This window comes from Histomonas meleagridis (assembly GCF_020186115.1).
Source record: "Histomonas meleagridis strain 2922-C6/04-10x chromosome Unknown contig_51, whole genome shotgun sequence".
NCBI classification, from domain to species: domain Eukaryota; phylum Parabasalia; order Tritrichomonadida; family Dientamoebidae; genus Histomonas; species Histomonas meleagridis.
In genome coordinates, this window is record NW_027150894.1 from 1,065,542 (window position 1) to 1,089,079 (window position 23,538).

The following is a 23,538-nucleotide window of genomic DNA, read 5'->3' on the forward strand; positions in this document are numbered from 1 at the left end:
GAACTTACATTAAACAATTTTTCGAGAACTTAGTTTTTTCTTGTATAAAATTCGGAAAATAAGCCATGATTTGTTTACAAAAAATTGACTATAAAATTGAATTAAAAAGATCGTTTACATTCAAAAAGTTACTGTTGAATTCAACAGCATTTCCTTTCTTCGTTTGGTTTTTCTCCATTTATATCAACATTTTTTTCCTTCTTCTCTTCGGCATATTTTGAATCTGGTTTTTGTAAAGCACTTTCAGCAATTGCATCAAAAAGTTCGTTTACACCATATCCGATTTTTGAACTTACTTGGAAGTAGCTGCAGCCCAAGGATTTCGCTTTTTCTTCAGCTTCTTCAAATGAAATCAAATTTTCTAATTCGTATTTGAGACCAACTAAAAAGCAAATATAACTATTTTTGACATGCTCTTTTACCTTTTCGTACCAGTTATCAACATGAACAAAAGAACCTACGTCATTAAGAGCGAAACATATGAGGACTATTTGAGAATCTCTATAATAAATTGGCATCAAGGATTGAAAGCTATAATTTCCTGAAGTATCCCAAAGGTGTAGATCAATTATTTGTCCTTGACATTCGACTTTTTTTGATGAATAATTTGCAGCAATTGTTGGCATATAGTCCTCATGAAATATATTTGTGACGGCGAAGTTAATTAGGCATGTTTTCCCAACTCCTGCATCGCCAATGGTAATGACTTTAAGCGAGATTTCGTCAGCCATTGTATTTGGTCCTCAAGTGATAACACTTTTTAAAAAATTTACTTTTTCAACAACCTTTAAATTTTTGTCAAAAAAAAAAAAAAAAATTAACGGACAAGTCATTGCAGGGGGGGTCTGTCATTACAACAGGGTACCCTGTTCAAATTGACAAGCTATGTTTGAACAAAACGTTTTGCTTCATGAAAAAAAGAACGAAATCTACAAATGAAAAAATAGTAACTCAAATTAATACTGAAGAACCCACAACAACTATCTCTCTTCCGCAGCAAAAACCAAAGCAAAAACAAGCTGCAAACACAATAAATGTTATATCAGATACGGCTAAAATTGATAAACAAGAATCATCTAAAGAGCTAAAATCCATGTTATTAAAGAACAAAGAAGATTCACTTGACGCTAGGGTTATAACACTTGATTCAAAAACTGCAGGTTGGAGAAAAATCGAATTTTCACTTGATCATCAGATGCCTATATGCAAAGACTACCATGACACAGGATATTGTACTTTTGGGGCAGCATGTAAATTTCTTCATACAAGAGATGATGTTTCTTCTTCAGAACAATATGAAAGAAAACTTGCACTCAAAGCACTACAAGAGAAGGGATATTTAGAGGCAAAACCAATACCACAACTAGAGATATGTCAAATCTGTAAAAAGTATTATACAGATCCAGTCATCACAAAATGCAAGCATAAGTTTTGTAGCAAGTGCGCAATAGAAAGATACAGAAGTGATCCAACATGTGCCATATGTGGGAAGAACACCGACGGTATTTTTAATTCTGTTCCAAAAACTAAACAGGTAGATGATTAAATTAAGAAAATGTTCACTCTCTTGAAGAACTCAATAGCACTAAAAGTCTACAGCACTGTATCTGGTAGAGAATGGGTTTTCACATAATAAATTTTGTAAACTATTCAAAATAAATATTTATTTTTTATTTACACTTTTAATAAGAAATTTGGACTTTAAAAGTCATGTGTTATGTTCTAAAATAACTTCAACTTTAATTTGGGTTTGTTAAAAACATGTTAAATTGAAGAAAAACATGAGTAGTTCAGCATACTGAACATTTCTAAAGAATACATTACATGTATTCAACTCTTAATCAATTCACATTAAACAATATATGTGATATACTATTTTTTTTATATTATGTACATTTTTATTTGAAGATCTAATAATTTTGTACAAGGTCATGAAAATCGCTTGTGCACTCCTATAAATCAAATCCATTGATCATTATCATTAATAACATTTTCATCCATATTTTGGTCAAATTCTACAAATCTCGAGTCAACTGATGTTGTATGTTCTTGAATCGAACATGTTTTCGTTTGAGAATTTTTTTGATGTTGAATTACAAAATAAATAATTCCTACAATTAACAAAGCAGCTACAACTGCACCACAGATAATTCCAATCAATGCATTGGTAGATATCGATTCGTTGTTTCCGAGATGATTTTCAGTCATTGTATAGAAATTAGAATAAAATTGATACAGAGAAGTGTAATAGATGACTGTGTACTCATATGAAATAATGTTTGTTTGATAAGAATTATATAGTGAATGAATAATATGTATTGTGTAAACAGATACAGTTTGCGTAACAGAATATGAATTCTTCATAACAAAAGAATGTGAAAATGCTACATCAATTGAGAGCGAATCAGAAAATACACTCGGCTGATTACATGTGCGACTTTGGATATATGAATTAGAGTTTGTAAATGTGTTTGATTGATTATTTGTGTTACATTGAGTAAACATAATTGATTTGGTAAATGAATCAGAATTAGTAAATGAATCATATTGATTATATGTGTTACTCTGAGTTAATGTATTTGATTTAGTAAATATATTTGATTTAGTAAATGTATTTGATTTAGTAAATATATTTGATTTAGTAAATATATTTGATTTAGTAAATATATTTGATTTAGTAAATATATTTGATTTAGTAAATATATTTGATTTAGTAAATATATTTGATTTAGTAAATATATTGCTTTTAGTAAATGTAATAGAAAATGTATTCGATTGTGTAAATGTTTGTGTTGGCCAAGGACATTCTTCGTTCGTTGTTCCTTTGATTGCATTCAAATCTCCAAATGTGTCACTTGAATATGTTCCCTTAGTCATAATTGATGTCGTTGCAATATCATTAAATGCATTTCTTGCGATCGTTGATGGTGGTGTTTCACCATAATAATAAATACATTGAAGTGATGAACATGATGAAAATGCATAATAACCAATTGATTGAACATTTTCTCCAATAAAAATCGCTTCAATATGTTCACAAGATTGAAATGAAGAATCACCAATAGAAGTGATTGAATTTGGAATATGAAATGTTTGTGATGAATTTCCAATTGGATATGTAATTAAGTTTGTAATATATTTATCATATAAAACTCCATCATTTTCATAATTAGAAAATCGTGAATTTTCTTCTGAAACTTTAATAAATTGAAGATTATCACAATTAAGAAATGGTTTTGATCCGATTGAAGAAATAGAACTCGGAATATAAATATATTTTAAATTTCCACAATTTTGGAACATAAAATTTCCAAGTATCGTTAATCCTTCTTCTAAAATTACTGTTTCAAGATCAGTACATCCTTGAAATGCATTATCTCCAATACTTGTAACTGATTTTGGTATTGTGATATTGATTAATGACTTGCAATTTGAGAATGCACTTTCTGATATTGTTTCCAAATTTGTCCCAAATTCAACAATTTCTAATTTGGTGCATGAAATAAATGCACTTGATAAAATTGTTTTGACTGAATCTCCAATTTGCACTGTTAATAATTTAGTCCATATTTGGAATGCTCTTGATTTAATTTCTTCAACATCAGAAATTATAATATGTTCCGTTACATCTTTATAATCTACCGTAAATTCACTCGTTTGTGTAATTGTAAGTGTTTTTGTCGTAGAATCAAATGTTTGTAATGTATTGATGAAAAAGATTAAAAATAAAAATGAAATATTTCTTTTGTTTTTATTAGATATTTTTTTATGATAATAATATAAATTAAAATTGATGATTTTAAAAGAAAATAAAATATTAATAAATATAAACAATATATTACTTGATAATATTTTGTTTCTATTGTTAAAAATATTCAACAAATTTTTCAAAGAAAGATTAAATTTTATGAATTTCATTTTATTTGTAATACATATTAATAATTTACTTTTTAAATCTGTTTGGAATTGAAATTGAATTTTTTTTTGAAGACCATCAAACAAATTTATCGAATTCTTAATGTTATATTTAGGACAATATAAATTACATGAAATAACACTGTTTAAATTGATGATCGTTTGTCCAAATTTTTGTGTTTTCAAAGAATCAAAAAATAAGATCTCATATTTTTTCAAATTTATCTTTTTATTCGAGAAACGATTAAAAGCATGGTTTTGTTGATAAAAAAACGTGGGTATATTTTGATTTTGTTGATGATGAAAGAATTGTTTTTTATAAATCGAGATTGAACTGTAAATTAAATAACACATGAATGGGAGCAAATTGAACAATTTTACATTCATTCGAATAACATTGGTTGTTAGCATTAATTTCGTTTCTTTGGAAGAAAAATGAACCCCCTCATTTTATGCAACGCAAGTTTTCATTGAAAATTGAGTGTTGCGTCAATGAGGATTGAAATGCTATGAAAAGTTATACTGAAATTTTTAACCCAAAACCGCTGGGACACCAGCACAGAAAAACAACTTTCGGATATTAATCATTTCGTCATTTTGATGCAATAATTATAACTAAAGGTGAATATGAAGAAATATTTGATGGAATGATATGATCATAATTGGAACATTACATACACATTCAGCTACAAAACATTTTCCCATAGTTATATGAAACGAAACACTCAATTTTCAATGATGTACTGATCTTAATTACATATCCAATTGGAAATTCATCACAAACATTTCATATTCCAAATTCAATCACTTCTATTGGTGATTCTTCATTTCAATCTTGTGAACATATTGAAGCGATTTTTATTGGAGAAAATGTTCAATCAATTGGTTATTATGCATTTTCATCATGTTCATCACTTCAATGTATTTATTATTATGGTGAAACACCACCATCAACGATCGCAAGAAATGCATTTAATGATATTGCAACGACATCAATTATGACTAAGGGAACATATTCAAGTGACACATTTGGAGATTTGAATGCAATCAAAGGAACAACGAACGAAGAATGTCCTTGGCCAACACAAACATTTACACAATCGAATACATTTTTCATTAAATTTAAACAATCGTATGCATTCACCAAATCAAATTCATTTACTAAATCAAATATATTTACATATATTGATCCAGATTTAACATTCACGAATATTTATACTTTAACATATTCATTAACATTTACAAAAACATTATCATATTATTTAACATTTATCAAATCATATTCCATTACAAATACTGAATCAGAATATCGATATATTTATACAGAAATTATTTATTATAATTATACAATTATCATTTATTCGACTTATTATGAATAATATTATTCCAATTTTTATTCAATATATTATTCGAATGAAAATATGAATGAAGATAACAATAACGATAATAACGAATTAATAATTATTGTAATTGTTTGTATTATCATAATTATTCTGATTGTTATAACATTACTTGTTGTAATAATAAAAAGAAATCAAATACTAAAAATGAAATATGAAGAAGAAGAAGAATATACAGAAGAAGGAAACACGAATATATTATCGATAGGGATTGGAATGTCACATATTGAAGAAGATCCATTTGCGAAAGATTTTAAAGAAAATGAATTCAATTCACAAATATAATTTTTTATTTTAATGTTATTGATAAATTTTTACATTTATTCCAACATCATTAAAATCATATAATATATTATCTGTATTAAATCAATTTTAACCAACGGATATTTTAATAATAATTTAAAAGTTAGGAGTTTCAATAATTTGTTTGGTAATAATAATTATATTAACACAGAAAATAAAACACAAAAATTTTAATTAAAATCACTGAATCGAATTTAAAATGTGTCTGTGATGTTCTTGAATCATTTCCACAATTTTATGCTATTTAAAATTTTCATATATGTAATACATTAAAATATCCAAAAGAATATTAATTTGATTTAATAAAGTTAAAGTCATTCTCTTGAATTTTCCATTTGGTATTGCAACATTTGTCATCATGTTTATCTATGTTCATAAGAAGAAACAAATAAGTAAAGAAAGTTCTTTCGAAGAAATTGAAAATAATAATACTAACAGATTAACATCAAAGAACACAACAGATTTCACTATTGGGGAATATCTGTTTGAAAATGATTTTGACGTTGAATTTATTCCAAATGTTTAAACCCTTTGAATAAAACATCAATATATAGATCTATATATCGGAATACAAGAAAACTTATCGAACATTTTACGTGTGTATACAAGGAATTTGTGTTACTTCTTTGCAAACTTTCATTTGCGTTCTCGGCTTCTTCTTTACTTATTTTTAATGTTCTTGTATAACTTACATAAGCTTCATTTTTTATAAAAGAGCTCTGTTTTAACTTTGAGTTTGTACTGTTTGTTGTGTATGTGGTGTATGTGTTTCTTATTTCATTGTACTATAATATATGAAATGTTTTTTTCATTCATCATGAATAAGTTAACTCTCTAGTATATTTTTTCTCTTTGCCCTCATCAAATCTAACATTTAAACTTCCAAATGTTACATGAATATTGTTTCCCTTGTCATAACTGATGTTGCATTGATATAATCAAATGCATTTCTTGCTATCAATTGATGTTTCACCATAATAATAAATACATTGAAGTGTAGACAGAATTATTTTTCGTTGGTCAAGCATGAACTGCACATTATATAGCACTTGAATGGGAACAAAACATACAATTTTACAAGCCTTTGATTAATATTTGTTGACAGCATTAATTTCGTTTCTTCCCAATATTAACATACCCCAAAGCCCCTCATTTTCTTTAACGCCATCAGGAAATCGGAGAATAAAGCACAAGTCTGCGCTTTTTGACACTCAGTTTTCGTTGATTTTTCCAGAAAAGAATTTATACAAAGCGATTCTTTTATTAAATCTATATTAAATGTAAACAAAAAATTAGAAATCACATTTCTCTTTTTATGTTTCGTATTTGAATTAAAAAGAATATGTGTATTTGAGTGGTGGTAAATTACTAAAATTTATTGATGAGAAATGTGAAAAATTTCACCAACATTGCAAAATACTCTCAACACGCTACTTCTTATTGAAAGTGTTAGCCCAGTCTCTTGAAAACAGATCAACTTTAACTTGATATATTATTTGAATTTTCCGATATTTCAACTTCTTGTTTTTATTTTAGTAAAATTAAATAACAAATGGTTGAGGTAATGCAGGCGGAGATACAAGAAGCAAAAATATTAAATGCAAATTTTCGTAAGTTTTTGTCATTTGAAATAAACACAGTTGAAAAAGATGTGGCTCCTAAAACAAACAAAATAAATAATAGTGCAAAAATTGTTGATTTGTCATTTTTGAAAAAAAATGTTATCATGACAGAAATAAAAATTCCTGCCACTATTGAATAAAATATTGGTCTATTTTTGGTATCATATATATTTGACATGTCGTTGTTATCTATTCTTATATCATCGAGTTCCTCATTTTCAAGCATTTTCCCCAAAATTTTACCAAACGGTTTTTTGAATGAAAATTTATATTTCACATCAAATGTCATAAAAACCTTTTTGCTTTTCTCGCATGTTTTCATATGAAATTATTTTAAATAAAAGTAAATCATTAACATAATATTTAATATTTTATATGCTTTCTAACTTCTGACGCCAAAGTGAACAAATTCATTTTCAAGAAATAAAAATTGAAAAACGTAACAACCAAAACAATTAAAACAAGAACGAAACTTCTTCGTTTTGTTTGGTGGCACAATACAAATCCGGATCCAATTGCTACAAATATTCTTCCGATCAATGCTCTCATTAAACATGTATCATCTTGAGATGAAATCGAAAACAAAAACACACAAATCACAGCAAAGAACAAAAACAAAACAAAAGCAAAGCCTTTGATATCAAAAGAAGTCATAAAAGGCCAAAAAATCGGGACCATCAATAAAGGAACTATTAATGAATTAAAATCGTTTTCGATAAAACATTTTATAAGTTCTTTCGCATCGATTTTGTTCATAACAATTTGAGGAATTCCAATCTTTTGATCAACAAAAATGATAAATCCAATGCTTAAACAGATAGAAAGCAATGGAATAAGTATAGAGAGCAAAGAATTAATGGATACTATGTATATTCCAAGAATTGGTATAAACATGATAAAGAATTCAATTCTAAAAGTAACACAAATAGAGGCTAAAAGGATAGAAACTGTAAAGCATAAAAGCCGCAAGGCACGATTTTGTACATGTGTAAATGATGTGAGTAGATATATTGAAATGATAAAAATTAATAGAAGAAAAGAAAATGAATAAGATTGTGTAATCGTGTTCACAAGGAAAGAATCACAAAGTGATGATAGTGAAAAAAGAAAAGATTGATAAATATTATTGGATCCTGATGAAATAATTGCACATTCAAATACAATTATTAAGCTTGCAAGCACCGATTTGACATAAGTAATCTTAGGACATTTGCTTTCAAGATTTATAAAGAAACTTTCGAGCAAAAAAGATGATTTATAATTTTCATTTGGTTTTTGAATATAAGATGATTTTTTTTGCTTCGCAAAAATAATGTAAAAAAATGTTGCAACAAAAAGAATAGAGCATGTTAGGAATGAATATGATTTTGGTGCAATTTGGATTTCGGATTTTATCTTTTTAATAACTTGCTTTGTTTTTTTAGTGTGATTTGGGATAAATGGTTTTACAAAAGTTTTTCTTTTAATGTAACGTTGTTCTAATGGGCGTTGTTTGGGCATTTTTCCCAACAAATCGCTCATTAGAGTGGCACTTTTTTGATATGGATGAACAACAAAACGTTGTTGATGCCTCAAATCGTTATATGTTCAGCCAATCAACACTCAAATTCCTCCAAAATCAATTTACACAGAATGTAACACATCTTGATCTTTCAAGTAATCATATTGATGAAAATTGTGCAAATTTAATTGCATCAAATTTACGAGATCCACAATTTTCCCTTACTTCTCTCTCAGTAATTCAATGTCACATGAATCATAATAGCACAAAAATAATATTTGATGCTATTGCAAGTTCAAAATTATATGAATTTTATGTAGACGATAATTTATTAGATATTGAATGCTGTCGCACTCTATCTCACTCAATTTCAGAAAATCCACCATTACAATTACTTAGTCTTGTTGGATGTCAAATTGATGATCTATCAAGCATCGAACTTTTTGAAGGTTTTAAGCAAAACACAAACATAAAGCATCTTCGTATTGATTCCAATACAATTTATGACAAAGGTGCTATTGCACTAGGGAATCTTTTTCCAAATCTTCAACTTGAGTCTCTTTGCATTAGCGACAATCAAATCTGGCAAGAAGGCACCAACTATCTTCTTGAGAAACTTCGTGGATGTCAAACACTTACAATGCTTGACATTGGATACAACATTATTGACATTCAAAATTTGATAACTTTTTTAAACTCCGCTCCGAACCTTGTTCAGCTAAGCATTAGTGGCTGCAAAGTAAACGAAGCTTTTTTAGATGAACTACTTTTAATTCTTTGCGGAAAACCTTTAACGACGCTTCTAATAGATGCGCTTAATTTCAATCAGCTTCCGATATCTTGGGAAAGTGTTCGAGAAATTACTTGGTCAACGCATCTTAAATCTCTTATCGAGCTCATCAAAGCGAATCGTTTTCTTGATGACGTTCGTATCGGCTTTTTGAGTCCAGAATCGATTTCAGAGCTTAAACAGTCACTTAATGGCATTGAAAAAACCGTCACGATTTCACTTCATGATTTCGGTTATACCCGAAACACTTGGCTTTTACATATTCCCCAATTTGAATTAGAATCACCAACAGATGTTTTCGAATGGAAGTCTCCTGTTTTATCCGGAGCTCTCCTTGCTGAGGTTTTTAATATTTCTAAATTCAATGGCCATCATCTTCGAAAAATCAATTTTCATGATATGAAATTTGGCGATGATGTTATCCAACAATTTCTACAGCATCTAGATCCTGGTGAATTCCTTGAAATGAATCTTTCTAATAATGATCTTCATTCTACGACAATTGATTTCCTTCTTAAGTTCCTAGAAAAAGGTGCATACATACATAATATCAACCTCGATCGGAACCGGTTTAATTTATTATCATTCCAAAGTTATTTTGAGTTTCTTGTCAATGATATCGATAAATGTCCGCGATCAATTGACATCACATTTGAAAGTAAAGAGATTCAGGAAATGACTCTCCATCTTTTTGCCATTCTTATCGGCACTCTTCTTGAGCAAAATTGTCATTTGGAAAATTTACATATTGAAGGATCGATCACATGCTCTGACGTGAACCATATCATCCAACACCTTCGGGGCAACACAACCCTTCGCAGGGTCGAGTTTGAGAGCTCTTTGTTCCAAAAGTATAAAAGTCCAGATCCGCCACTTGATGAAGAAGTGAAGAAAGTTTGCGGCGAAATGGTGCGCGAACTGTATGAGCTACTCTGCGGAGATGGCACGGAATGCGTTTTGGAGTCATTTGTGTTCCCAATGTTGACGGAAATTTATTTGTACTCGGACGGGATAATCGAAAATTGGCCGGCGATCACAAATAAATTGTTGGAAAATGAGGATAACAACGCAAAAAATGTATAAATAAATAATTAATGAATGTGCTTTACATTATATGTCATCTGTTGTATAAAGATTTTTTGTTATTAATAACATATTCAATTGAAGCAATTTTATGAAATTTTAATTCAGAATAATTGTTCACATAATTCTTAGTAAAAACATGTTCGATGTGTTACGAATAGGCAGTGATTTCGTAAATAGACTCTTTTCCTGAAAAAAAAATAATTTTCCAGGATATTCACGAAAACTCTTTAAGGTAACTCATGCGAAGAAATATGATAAATGCGTTGTCTGTGAAGCAATAAATAAAAATCGATTTATACAAATTAACAAAATATTTATTGATAAATTTATATCTTGAAATCTACAAACGAAGTCATTTCCATTGCCATTTCCACGGTGAATTTAGTCCCTTTAAGTAATTCGCTCTTTTCATTGTTTGGTAATTTTCTGAATTCTTTTATAAAATCGATTTCAATAATTTGTCTATTTGCTGCTATACACCTACCTCTCATTACGCACCTCTGCATAGTCTTACTGAATCCTCCAACAGATTTCATTTTATTTTCCAATATTTGATAAAGTTCTTTAAATTCGAAATCAAATTTTTCTATTTCGAGTGTCAAAACCGTTCCTTTATCGGTTCCTATCAAAACTAAACGGTCTCCTATTGAATCTATTTTTGTAATTTTTTCGCCGATGTTAAATTGGTTATCGATTTCAGTTGCGTAATTATTTGTATTAAACTCTTGAACCACGTTTAGCTGATAAACATTACCTGTTTCTGTTCCATATATTATGAACATATCTAATGCTGAAATTGCGGAAATTTTTTCTTGAGATTTAAATGATGGAAGTTGAATCAATTGATTAAATTCTTCTTTATAAACATAAATATCATAATCAGAACTAATAATAAATAACTTTTTACTAGTTCCAATTCGTTTAATTAAATTAAACTTCAATGTGGTGAATGAGATATTTTCAACTTGTTCACTGTTATAATTAACGGCCCCAAACTGAATTTCTCTTTCAAATTGAAAGTACACAAAACCTTTGAATTTCCCCGATCGGAATAAATTCAATTTAAACGTTTGATGTTCACCCAATTTGACTGGTTTACCATTTACAATTCTAAATCTGACAAAAATACGATTAGAACAAATTGAAAAATTGGGGCCCTCCGAATGGAAACCTGCGTAATAATTATTGTTTTCTATTTTATAAAAAGGTTTAATTTTATGTTCTGCTTCGAATAAGTTCTTTGTCAAATAGAAATAATATTTATTATCTACTTTATATACAGTTAGATAATAATTATCAATTTTATGGATTCTAAATATACCATTTTTAGCGTAAAAAATATTTTTGTAATTTAATGTGTTTGATAACATTGTCATTATTAATGAATCAGAATCAACAACAAAAAGTTGTCCATCAATATAAGAAGCTGATATAAATGAAGGCGAATCAATTGAAATTATTTCATCATTATGAATTAAAACTGGTTTAGAGCCACAAATAATTGCGGATTTATTTGTTAATTTAGTAAATGAACTATAAAATCCTTCGCTATATAAATTTGTTATGTTTTTGGTTGGAATTAATACTTTTATTATCTTATTCGATATGTTAATTACATAAAGATTATTATTAAGTAATAACATTTCTTTTGTGTATTCAATTTCGATTTGGGAAATTTGTTGATATGTTTCTAATGAATGAATATATACAGAAGAAGTTGTCGAATATACAAAATATTTGTCTGATATTGTGACGCTATTAAATATTTCATCATTCATTGTTAATGTCTTTAATAAAATTATATTGTCATCATTTAATTTATAAATAAGTATCGAGTTATTTAACGATAATATTATATTCGTTTTGGTGATTGAAGCTGATATAATTTCGTCTTGAATATCAATAGTTGTAATAACATTATTATTGTCAAATATTATAATACTTTTAATTGTGATTTGAACAAATTTGTTATCTTCAATTTGCAAAAATTCAATTGTCGGAAGATTATAATCAATATGACAATCACTAAGTTCAAAAAATTCACCAATATCATTCATTGCAATTATATTAGAAATTATTCCATTCGTTACAATACAACATAATAAACCATTGTATTCAAACGTAAAAACTTTGGTGCAATTGGGGCACCCTATTTTCACTAACTGTTTTAACGATACCATTTTTTCTGAGGTTGATATTGCTCTTTGATAAAATGTAAAAATTTTGTTATCAAAATATTCAAACGAAAAAGTGCCACCTGTGCTTTTGAAGGTCTCGAGCTCACGAACAGTGCATGGAAGTGATTCTTGATCAATATTATATAAAACAGAATCACTATCATTTGATGCAATAAATGCAAGAGATGATGAAATTGATACCGAAGAAATTGGTTGTGGTACAGATATTCCAAAATCAACAAAATGAACAGGTCCTTGCTCTTCAATTTTAGCATACCTCATCGTGAGATGAGAATCAATGGAAACATAAAAATTGTGACTCATCGGAAACATATCAATTATTTGATATGGAGTGAAAATAGTAGCAGTGGTTGTGGTGGGAGTTAAACCATCATACATTATGCGTATGGCTTGCTGAGATGAAAAGGCAATGATTAATGATGAGTTTTCTGGATCATATGGAATTATCTTGTATGTGTCATTGGGTAAAGTAACGTCCATAGAAGGGTCAGATGTGAAAGAACTATTCATAAGGTCGATATCTATAACACGTAAAATTGGTGGCGTATTAAATTCTTCAGATAAAATTGCAAGTCTGGTAACTTTAGATGTTGGGCCAACAAATGCAAAATCTATGATGCGTTTACATCCAATAGTTATTGGAAGTGGAGGGTCAAGTGTACAATGTGAAGAAATTGGAAAAACTTCAATTGTGAAATTTGTGTATTTAATAACAATTGCTGTTGGATGAGTTGCTATCTTAATTGGTGTTCGAGGGAAATTGCTTGTTGGTGTTAAATTACCAGTTGCTAAAGTTTTAATTTTGATTGAATCTGAATCAGGATCATTTTGTAAAATACAAGTTCTTAAATCATTTAAAATTAACATCATTCCAGATTCCCCATATGACATTTGAATTGGTACTATTTTTTCAATTTCACCATAAACTTGAAAAGAATTTGGTTCTCCAATAAATCCATCTTCCATTGGATAAATAATAATTCTATCTCCTTGTGCAATTGCTAACACATCTAAAGTAGGCATGAAAGATTGTATTATACATGCATCATTCGCTCCTGTTGGCTGGATTACTTCAGAGAGCAGCAAATCCATTTTATAGCCGTTTATTAACTGTTTCAATGCGACGATAAAAAAGTGACTATTCTATGATATCATTTTCAATGGAAACGATTATTTAACATTTAATTTTCTCGCTAGAAATGATCACCACAAGAAAACATAAATTTTATTAAAAATATTTACCAAATGAACTTCATGAAAGATTATCTTCGCATACCATTAATATCTTTGTAGTTCTTTGAAATTTTAAAGATATAATGTTTTACTTTTGATTTTAATAATTATTAAAAAAAAAAATACATTTTATTTTTATAATTATTTGATTGTAAATATGATTGAAATAGGGAGGCAACTTGTATATGTCATTATAACGACTGAACCATTCTGTTGCTTAAGTATTTGTGGTTTCAAAGCTTCACTCTTAGATATTAATTCGAATGCTATATTTGCTTCTTTTTCTTCCTCTTGATTTTGCTGAGTTATTCTAGTATCAACAAATACAATACTATTCTTTGGAACTAGCTCCACTTTTTCAATAGAAAAGTCTACGGTTATTTCCTGTTTGGTCGGTTGTTTGGCTGTTATTTTAAACGTTTTTTTATCGTCTTCACTTTGTAAACTGAAATCTGACAAAAATGTCATTGTTGTCAGCAATGAGACAGAGAAATCGGAATCTTTCAGATTCTTTTGTAGGCTCACAATGAATGGCTGGTTTTGGGAGAATTGAAGTGCTCCTTGTGGGTAATAAGAGATTGTATCAAGGGGTGTTTGATTTGTTCTGGCGCTTGTGGTTTGAGTTGTTGTCCTTGTTATTGTTCCCAGTGTTGTTGTGGCTTGAGCATTTCCAGAGCTAGATGTATCCAATTTGTCTGCGCCAATAGTTTTACTCTTTGGTGGCGCACGTTGACTAAGCTGATAACCGATTGTCCCGAATTTGTTGAATCCTTTTAGGGTATATTCTTCGAGCGGCTTTGGAATTTCGATTTCAGACCTATGGCTAAGAGTTGTGTATTGATTTTGTGGAAGATCTCCATACGTTTGGGAATAATTTGTCGACGTTTCTTCCTTTTTTTCTTCTTTTTTCGAAAAATCTGGAATCTGTTTCCATTGTTCAATTGGAACATTATACCAAAATTTGGATACAGTTTCAGCGGGAGCTTGTTGGGCAAATCCTAGGCCACCTGTTTCTGTACTTGTTTTCCCGAAAGAAAATTGTGTTCCAAGACCAGTACTTATTGTTGTTGCCTGCCAAGGTGCACTAAGTTTTCCCGTTTTGACATAATCATAAAATCGAAGTTCTTCAACTGTATAGCAAGCGAACAGTTCAAGGACACTAATGTGTTTGGAATGATAAACTACTCGATTTCTCTCTTGACCATCTTCTTGCTCAGATTCTTTAAATGGGAAGCCTTTGGTTGTTATTGGTACCTGAAAATCTTGTTGGGTCCCAAAAGTAGATCCTGCTTTCCAACCATTCGTTCCAAAACTTGTAGTACCAAAATTACTCTTTCCAAAACCATTCGTTCCAAAACTTGTAAAACCAAATCCAGTCGTTCCATAACCTGTTGTTTGCTGTTCGACTTTTACACCCCATCCACCTAATTTACTCTTTGTGAATGTTTTTTGAGTGGCAAATGATTGTTTTTTTTGTCCACCTTGGGTACTAGTACCAAATCCACTTTGGCCGTAAGTCCAAGTTGTATTTTGCCCCCATTTTGATGTAGAGGTTCGAGAACCTTCTTTGTTATCTTTGGCGTTAGAGTTCCAGGAAGAATTTGTTGCGTTTGCCCACTGATTTGTGGTTTTCTGGCCCCAGGCTGTTGTGCCACCAAATGACATTTGACACTTTTTTATAAATGATGGTTTTTTGTAAAGGTGTCCGTTAACAAAAATAACATTTACTAATGAAAAGTGTTTGATATTTATTTTGCTGCCAGCATCTGCTCAAGCTGGGCTTTTAATTGGGCTGTTTGTCTCTTGAGAAATGAGACTTCATCTGCATGTTCCTTCTCCTTCTGAATTCTGTAATCTTCTTCTCTTTTTTCAATGCTTTCTATTTTTGCTTGAAGTTCTGCTGCTTTAAGTTCTAATTGACTTTTTTCTTCTTTCAATTTTATATTTTCTGCTTCAACTTCATCTTTGCCTTGTTCAACTTGTGTTGCTTTTTTCATGCCCCATGTTATAGCAGATTCATAGAGTGCTTGATAAGCGGCAATTGTTATCCGTAGCTCATCACGCACACGAACGAGAAGTAATCCACGAGCTGAACAATCAATGGTAACTTGACGTATGATTTCATCAAAACATTGTCCATAGATTTGTGATCTAACTGGACAAATTCCTGACTCACGTGCTTTTCTTTGAGATATCATTTTTTCAAGTTCTTGCTGAAGATGGATAACATCTGTTCTAGATGCTGGAGTTGAGCTTACATATTGAATATAATCTTGTCCATTTTCTGTGAATTCACGTGGGGGTAAAATTGAATTTAAAACATCACGAGTAAGTGAATCGCTTGTTTGCTCAGTTTTCTTCGTTTTTTTCATTGCAGACGCGGCCAAAACTGGAACATCATATTTCAAGAGGGTTTCTTTTGTTTTTTCTTTCATTTTAAGCAAAAAACGTACAAACCTGGAAGCAAAAACGGTTAAAAAGAGTTCAGAAACAACAATTTTCAAAAGATTTCTTTATAATAATAATATGGTAATAAACCAAAGCTGTTTATTCCAAACATAATGTATTTTTGAATTTCTTCTGTTATATTTCTAGATATTATAATTTTATATTTTGTTTGAATTTAAATTGATTATAATCGTTATTGTTTCAATTTACAGTATCGTTTTTGACGGTTTCCTCCACCCCCCTTAAGTGTACACTTCCAATTTTTCCCATTTAAAATCTTCTTCATACACCAAATTTTGTTTCTCTTGGTTTGCTGTGTCGAAAGTAATTGATCTATTGATTCTCCTTTTGTCTTTGATGGAATTGATTGTTTGTATTTTGTTTCCTTTAAATTTATTATAAACTTTCCTTAATTTAAAATTTGTGTTGCTGTACATTAAATTATAGATTATAGTTAGCAAATTTCTCCCAAAGTCCATTTTTGCCTCCGCCATGGGAGAAAGAAAGTTAAACTTTTTGAATGAAATTTGAATACTTTATAAAGTATTTAATGTTATTTCTATATGGAAAAGTGCTATATCATCCCTGATTAACGGATATTTAAGATATGAAATGTGAACTCCGATAGCAAAAGTTCAGAAAATTGAAATAAAAATCCAACCGTTAAAAAGCAAACAAAATTTGAGCACATTTCCCTCTAGTTTTTCTGAGTTTATTTGGCTGCTGCCCTCGTGCGGTCTTTTTTTTTTGCTTGTGTAGATATAAGTAAGAGAATGACAAATAAGATATTTTGATTTTATGACTAAAAATATATATTAACATTAATATCAATTGGTACACAATATTCCTTCTTGTTTAAGAAGTAATTTAACTATTTCTGTATAACCATTTGAAGATGCATACATAAGTGCTGAATTAAAAATTTGAAGTAATTTCCAAATATTATTTTGAAATATCAAAATATTAAAATAAATATCAAATAAAACAAATAAATATTTTTAGCATTAATATCAATTCCTTCTTGTTCAAGAAGTAATTTGACTATTTCTGTATGACCATTTGAAGATGCATACATAAGTGCTGAATTAAAAATTTGAAATTATTTCCGAATAATATTTTGAAATACCAAAATATGAAAGCAAAAATTATCTTTAGCATTAATATCAATTCCTTCTTGTTCAAGAAGTAATTTGACTATTTCTATATTATTATATGAAGATGCAATCATAAGTGCTGTTTCAAATAATATAAATAATTTCCAAATATTATTTTGAAATACCAAATTATTAAAATAAATATCAAATAAAACAAATAAATATTTTTAGCATTAATATCAATTCCTTCTTGTTCAAGAAGTAATTTAACTATTTCTGTATGACCATTTGAAGATGCATACATAAGCGCTGTTTTAAATAATTTAAATAATTCCCAAATATTATTTTGGTATATCAAATTATTAAAATAAATATCAAATAAAGCATATAAATATCTTTAGCATTAATATCAATTCCTTCTTGTTCAAGAAGTAATTTGACTATTTCTGTATTACCATTCCAAGATGCTCTAATAAGTGCTGTATTAAATAATTTAAATAATTTCCAAATATTACTTTGAATTATCAAATTATTAATGCAAATATAAAATAAAGCATATAAATATCTTTAGCATTAATATCAATTCCTTCGTGCTCAAGAAGCAATTTAACTATTTCTATTTGGTCATTTTCAGATGCAATCATAAGTGCTGTTTCAAATAATTTAAATAATTTCCAAATATTATTTTAAAATTATAAATAAAAATAATTAATATATTTTACATTAATATCATAGCTATTTTGCTTCATAAAATATTTAACTAGCTCAATATTCCGAGATTTTACAGTTGATACGAACATTGAATCAGGAAAATTATTTTCATTTTTAAACTCTTCAATAAGATTTATATTTCCATTAACAACTAAATTATGCATTAATATATCATTGATTTTATATTCTTCTTTTATAAAAAACGAAAGAATCTCATAATTACTTAAAGAAATACATAAACTCATATATATTACCTTATAATTAACCTCAATTTTATTATAAACATAGTAAAATATATCATTTCGATGAAAAATAATTGCAAATTTACATAATTCTTCATATAACTCATGCGTTTGCTCACAAAGATGAAGAATTTCGATGTTTCCACCTGCAACAGCAAAAACAATTGTATTTGATGTATTAGCGCCATTTAACATTAAATATTTAAAACATTTAATAGATCCAAAAAATGCTGCATAATCAATTAACGAAACATTATTTTGATTAATAAATGAACATCTTTCATATGGAGATGGTTCAATTATTTGATTAATATCAAAATCATTTTGTGTTGATATTTCTTGAAGTTTTTCGATTTCATCATTTCGAATTATTTTTGAAATTTCATTTGGATTAATTCCTTCTTTCATATATTTCTTATGAAGTTCCCAATTATTCTTAGAAAGAATACTATGATTTACAATAAGATAAAACCAAATCGATTCAATATTATCTTCGTCAAAAAAATCATCCATCGTTGGCTGTATAAAATTTAATTCTTTAATTTCATTTTCTGTTTTATAATGAATGTAATATAATGAATTCTTATTTTCAATAACTTTAGAAGAAATAAGATTCTTTTCAACCATCATTTCGAGAAGGTAATGTGCCCCTTTATGAGAAAAAAATGTATTTAGAAGAAACAAAAAAATATCAAAGATATTTAAGCCATTTTTGTTAAAATGCTTACCAACTTCAGATAAAAAGTGTAGAAGCATATTTACATCACATGTTCGGGAATAATAAAAAGAAAATGTGATTCTACATATGAGAAAACAAAAAGAAAATGGATTATTTCCATCAAATAATGAGATGATTTTTTGGAGGGATGATTCAATATTTTCTTCTCTTAAATTGAAAATGGTGTCTTCAATAAATACTACTATGTTTAAGTATTCTTTTCCTTGATTTTTTGGAGAAGACATTGTTATTTATAAATATTTCATTTGTTTGGATTTTGATCGTAAACCACCATAAATCCTTGAAATTTTATTCCAAGTTCTCGCGTTCTATATACTAATTGCAAACAGCAACCTGTATACTATTGTTTACATATGTTCTTCACTAAAATTTATATGAAACAAACAAAAATATTTAGTTATCACATATCTTAATATTAGAATATGGAGTTTCTCTTTTTTGCGCTTTCACAGTTTCTGTTTCCTCGTCAAATGATTCATTCCAATTCAGCCATCCTTTGCATCTTGGAGAACCACAACAACATTTTATACGCTTTTCTTTTGGTTCATACTCTATTTTATAGTCATAAACAAGTTCTTCATAGGGTTCAATGTCGCGAATTGCACAAATTATTATGTGTTTCTCTCCAAAAAATTCTTCAAGAATTGTTTCGCAATTTGGATCACAACTATGGTTGATAAAGCGCGCTTTCCCTCCAACCCGAGTGGCATCAATAAAAACATCATCAGAGAGACGGAAAATATATGATCCATTGTTACCTTCGCGTTCATACATTTTTTGTCTTTTTTCAACAACTGATAATCGGATTAATTCACCAACATACTCAATCAAAGGATCGCCTAGTTTGTGTTTACGTGTTGTAATAACACCCCATTGATGAATAATGGAACGATCATATCGTAATGTCATAGAGTTGGATCGAAGAACGCGTTCAAATTCTTCAATGGTATCATTCTGAAGAGTTTCAGCTTGAGGTTGCATTGGAGTGGTTCTTTCTTTTTCTGAATAATACCATGCACGAGTTTGTGTGATTTGCTCTGGTGTTGGTCGATATTTTAGAGGATTCAGTGCATAGCACGACATGTCATGCTTATAATTTTTGACTTGTGGATCTTTTTTATAGCTAAGATGAGCAAACATTTGTTCAGAGAAATGTGATATGAAATTGAAGAAAGGAGATTAATTATTTTTTTAGCTTTATAACAAATTTTTTCATGAAAAGATTATTTTTTGGGGATCTTGATCCAATTTAATTCAAAATTGAAAAATTTTCGATTTTAAAAATAGATAGAAAATTGAAGTAAAATATTTTAATCTAGATTTTTTTGTAATGAGCTTATATTTTCATTAGGTTCACCGAAAATCCATTTGTTATAATTAGAATTATGTTCTTCAAAACCATTGTTTTCTTCTTCATTTATGTTTACATTGAAACAAACCCAGTCAATTTTTTGCTTTTTCAAAACTCAAATTAAAAATGAATAATCACGAAAATGATTTCCAAATTTTGCGAATTGTCATTGCTTCTAACATCAGTGGAACAGTCCTTGCCGATTATGCTCTACCAGAATGGACATATATTAAAGAAGATAAAGCAATTGCAAGACTTTTCCAAACATTGATGTCGATTCCGAAAGAATTTGATAATGAAAGCCTAAGGCAGGTTTCATTCAAGGTTGGAGAAGAGTCCATGCCCCAAGTCAGTCGACATTCAAATGCTGGTATTCAAAACACAAATTTGAATCTTGCAATGACAATGAAAAATGATATTATAGTTGGTCTCTTTTATTCAGTTGAGGATGAAGATCAGATACCAAAATTATATTCAACATTTCAATCTTTAACAGAACAATTATATGAAAAGTTCGCAGAAGATCATCTTGATTTTTATTTGTCCATAAGAGCAGAGCTCGAGAAGGCATTCCAGCTCAGCGAAGATCTTCCAGTCGAAATCAACAGAAGATTTGCAACATTTGTTGATAAGATTCCTGCTTTACTCCATGAACACAACTACTGCTAATTTTAAACGCTTTCAAGAAATTTCCAATAAATCTAAATGGGCTTTTTTCGATAAATATCAAAGATAAATTTATTTTCAAAAAATCGAACCAACCACAAATGGTTCATTCTTTGGTGAAAGAGGTTTTTGTGGTGAACGATTTTGTATCAAATTATGTTATTTCGAAGTCTATTTATTTCGGACCTAATAATATTATTTGATTATTGTTGGTGGATTTGTTTGATCCTTTAAGAATGGGTGATTGAGTGCTTCTTTTGCAGTTGGTCTTTTTGTGTAATCAATATTCAACAATGTTTTCATTAGATCCACAAGTCCTTCATCCACAATTTGAGAAAGCTCTGGTGCGAAGGCAGATTCCAGTGATTTGATTGGTTCATCAACGAATTCATCATCAATGTCATCATCAATTTGAATTCCAATTTGATCTGCAATTCTATCCAACTCATTACCACCAAAATATTCTGACATTATTATAAGTGTTTGAGGGCTTGACCTAGCTTTCCAAGGAATATCGCCATGGGTCAAAATGTAGAAGATAAGCACTCCAACCGCCCACACATCACAACCGTAACCGTAATTGGTGTACCCCAATAACATTTCAGGGGGCCTGCAATGCCTTGAACCAGCTTTTGAAGACATATCTTCATTCGCAAAGCATCCACAACCCCAATCAATGAGCTTCACATCCGTGAAATTATGCATGATTAGAATATTTCCGAGCTTAACGTCTCTATGAACAATCCCTAATGAATGTGCTGCGTCAAGTGCTTGTAAAACAGATCTTATTAAAAAACGTATTCGATTTACTGTAAATTGTTCAAAGAGATGGTTGGGATCGATTCCTTTAAGAAGTTCAAAGACCAACATTGTTTCTTCTTTTTCGATTACTTCATATAATTGAACAACATGTGGTGCGCCTTTGAGTGTTTGCAAAATTTTAACTTCATTATTAATTAGGTATTCACTTCCTCTTTCAATTAGTTTTATTGCAACTTCTTCTTTTTGATGATATGTTCCACGATAAACATGAGAAAAATGTCCATGACCAATGCATTCATCAAACTTTAAGTACGAGACATAAGGTAAGTATTCTGGAATGTGACGTTTTCGGTTGGGGCCTTTCTTTTTTCTTCTTTCCATTAGCCCTCAGAAGAAAAATTCTGGCCAAAATCCTCAAATAAACTATTCAAAAAGTTTTTGGGCTAAGCCAGTTGAGTGGTTTACAAAATTGAAGGAAATGAACCCACAACTCATGAAATAGATTTCCATAGCAAACAAATTCCAAATAAAAATAAGAAACGCTACGATTAACACTTTTCTCGAAATTTAATATAACAAAAAGATTCGATAAGTCAAATATTTTTAAGCCCATGCTTGATCAGCTAATGTATAATCATCAACATATGGGTTTCTGTTTCCTTGTGTTTGGTTGATCCTATCATTACGTGTGATTTCTTGTTGTGTTGGTGGATGTTCTCGATTCCATTTCAAGAAGGTATTAAGTTTTCCGACATCAGATAACCTATAGTTGTCATACATTGTGAAGAAGTAAAGAATGCCACGAGCAATTTGACCACGATCTTCAACTCTTGGCATGAAAGAACTACTGTATGTTAAGCAAGAATAATCATCTGGATTTGATGGTCTTGTTTTTGAACATTCCAGGTCCCTACAGAACTTCATACATTCACTATAATCAACTTCTTCAAATGGGTAGTCAGATCTTGCACTATTGATTTTTGAAGCAGATGGATAGAGATGATGAATATCAGAAACCATTGGGGTCTTCTTATCAAAGAAACTTTGAGGAACACTATGTTCGCAGTTGATATCAGTTGCAGATGGCTTTTCAGTTCTGCCACATTTCCAAGGGTATGTAGTACCAGAGTACATCAAAAACATTTGTCCATCAGTACAGTCAACATCATTGTACATATAGACACGAGCAGTGTTATATGAGAATACGGTATGTGCATAATATTCTTTCTTGAGTTTCTGCCTTAAAGCCTCGCCTTTAAGGCCATTTGTTTGGATGTATTCGCAGGAAAGGGAAAGAAAGAAGAAAAGCATTCGAATTAACAGTCTCAATCTGAATTTTGAACCGAAGCCATTGAATTTGAATGCATACAACAAAAGCTTTATAAAACATGACACTTTTCGCATTCACACAGAAATTGGTTTTTTAGAACGATGGAACTTTCTATATAACTGTTTATCGTTTGTTTGTCCCACATCA

The 23,538-nt window shown here is 29.5% G+C and overlaps 9 protein-coding genes across 9 annotated transcripts; 3 read left to right on the top strand and 6 right to left on the bottom strand.

Moving 5' to 3' along the window:
- Positions 1–910: 910 nt before the first annotated feature.
- Positions 911–1,546, top strand: GO595_007235 (Pre-mRNA-splicing factor CWC24; the record flags this gene model as incomplete). Its single annotated transcript, XM_067920677.1, has 1 exon — positions 911–1,546. The coding sequence occupies one exon, from the start codon at positions 911–913 to the stop codon at positions 1,544–1,546; it is 636 nt and encodes a 211-aa protein (XP_067772754.1).
- Positions 1,547–8,781: 7,235 nt separating this feature from the next.
- GO595_007236 (leucine-rich repeat-containing protein 74A) lies at positions 8,782–10,614 on the top strand (the record flags this gene model as incomplete). Its single annotated transcript, XM_067920678.1, has 1 exon — positions 8,782–10,614. The coding sequence occupies one exon, from the start codon at positions 8,782–8,784 to the stop codon at positions 10,612–10,614; it is 1,833 nt and encodes a 610-aa protein (XP_067772755.1).
- Positions 10,615–12,084: 1,470 nt separating this feature from the next.
- GO595_007237 (uncharacterized protein) lies at positions 12,085–13,907 on the bottom strand (the record flags this gene model as incomplete). Its single annotated transcript, XM_067920679.1, has 2 exons — positions 12,085–12,097; positions 12,862–13,907. 2 exons carry the CDS (start codon positions 13,905–13,907, stop codon positions 12,085–12,087), a joined length of 1,059 nt encoding a protein of 352 aa, XP_067772756.1.
- A 282-nt stretch (positions 13,908–14,189) lies between these two features.
- Positions 14,190–15,713, bottom strand: GO595_007238 (uncharacterized protein; the record flags this gene model as incomplete). Its single annotated transcript, XM_067920680.1, has 1 exon — positions 14,190–15,713. One exon carries the CDS (start codon positions 15,711–15,713, stop codon positions 14,190–14,192), a length of 1,524 nt encoding a protein of 507 aa, XP_067772757.1.
- Positions 15,714–15,796: 83 nt separating this feature from the next.
- On the bottom strand, positions 15,797–16,483 carry GO595_007239 (33 kDa inner dynein arm light chain, axonemal; the record flags this gene model as incomplete). The annotated part of the gene is made up of 1 exon (XM_067920681.1): positions 15,797–16,483. The coding sequence occupies one exon, from the start codon at positions 16,481–16,483 to the stop codon at positions 15,797–15,799; it is 687 nt and encodes a 228-aa protein (XP_067772758.1).
- A 3,192-nt stretch (positions 16,484–19,675) lies between these two features.
- Positions 19,676–20,365, bottom strand: GO595_007240 (SET domain-containing protein; the record flags this gene model as incomplete). Its single annotated transcript, XM_067920682.1, has 1 exon — positions 19,676–20,365. One exon carries the CDS (start codon positions 20,363–20,365, stop codon positions 19,676–19,678), a length of 690 nt encoding a protein of 229 aa, XP_067772759.1.
- Positions 20,366–20,759: 394 nt separating this feature from the next.
- Positions 20,760–21,302, top strand: GO595_007241 (uncharacterized protein; the record flags this gene model as incomplete). Its single annotated transcript, XM_067920684.1, has 1 exon — positions 20,760–21,302. One exon carries the CDS (start codon positions 20,760–20,762, stop codon positions 21,300–21,302), a length of 543 nt encoding a protein of 180 aa, XP_067772760.1.
- A 192-nt stretch (positions 21,303–21,494) lies between these two features.
- On the bottom strand, positions 21,495–22,442 carry GO595_007242 (CMGC family protein kinase; the record flags this gene model as incomplete). Its single annotated transcript, XM_067920685.1, has 1 exon — positions 21,495–22,442. One exon carries the CDS (start codon positions 22,440–22,442, stop codon positions 21,495–21,497), a length of 948 nt encoding a protein of 315 aa, XP_067772761.1.
- Positions 22,443–22,664: 222 nt separating this feature from the next.
- On the bottom strand, positions 22,665–23,372 carry GO595_007243 (secreted nuclease; the record flags this gene model as incomplete). The annotated part of the gene is made up of 1 exon (XM_067920686.1): positions 22,665–23,372. One exon carries the CDS (start codon positions 23,370–23,372, stop codon positions 22,665–22,667), a length of 708 nt encoding a protein of 235 aa, XP_067772762.1.
- Positions 23,373–23,538: the final 166 nt, after the last annotated feature.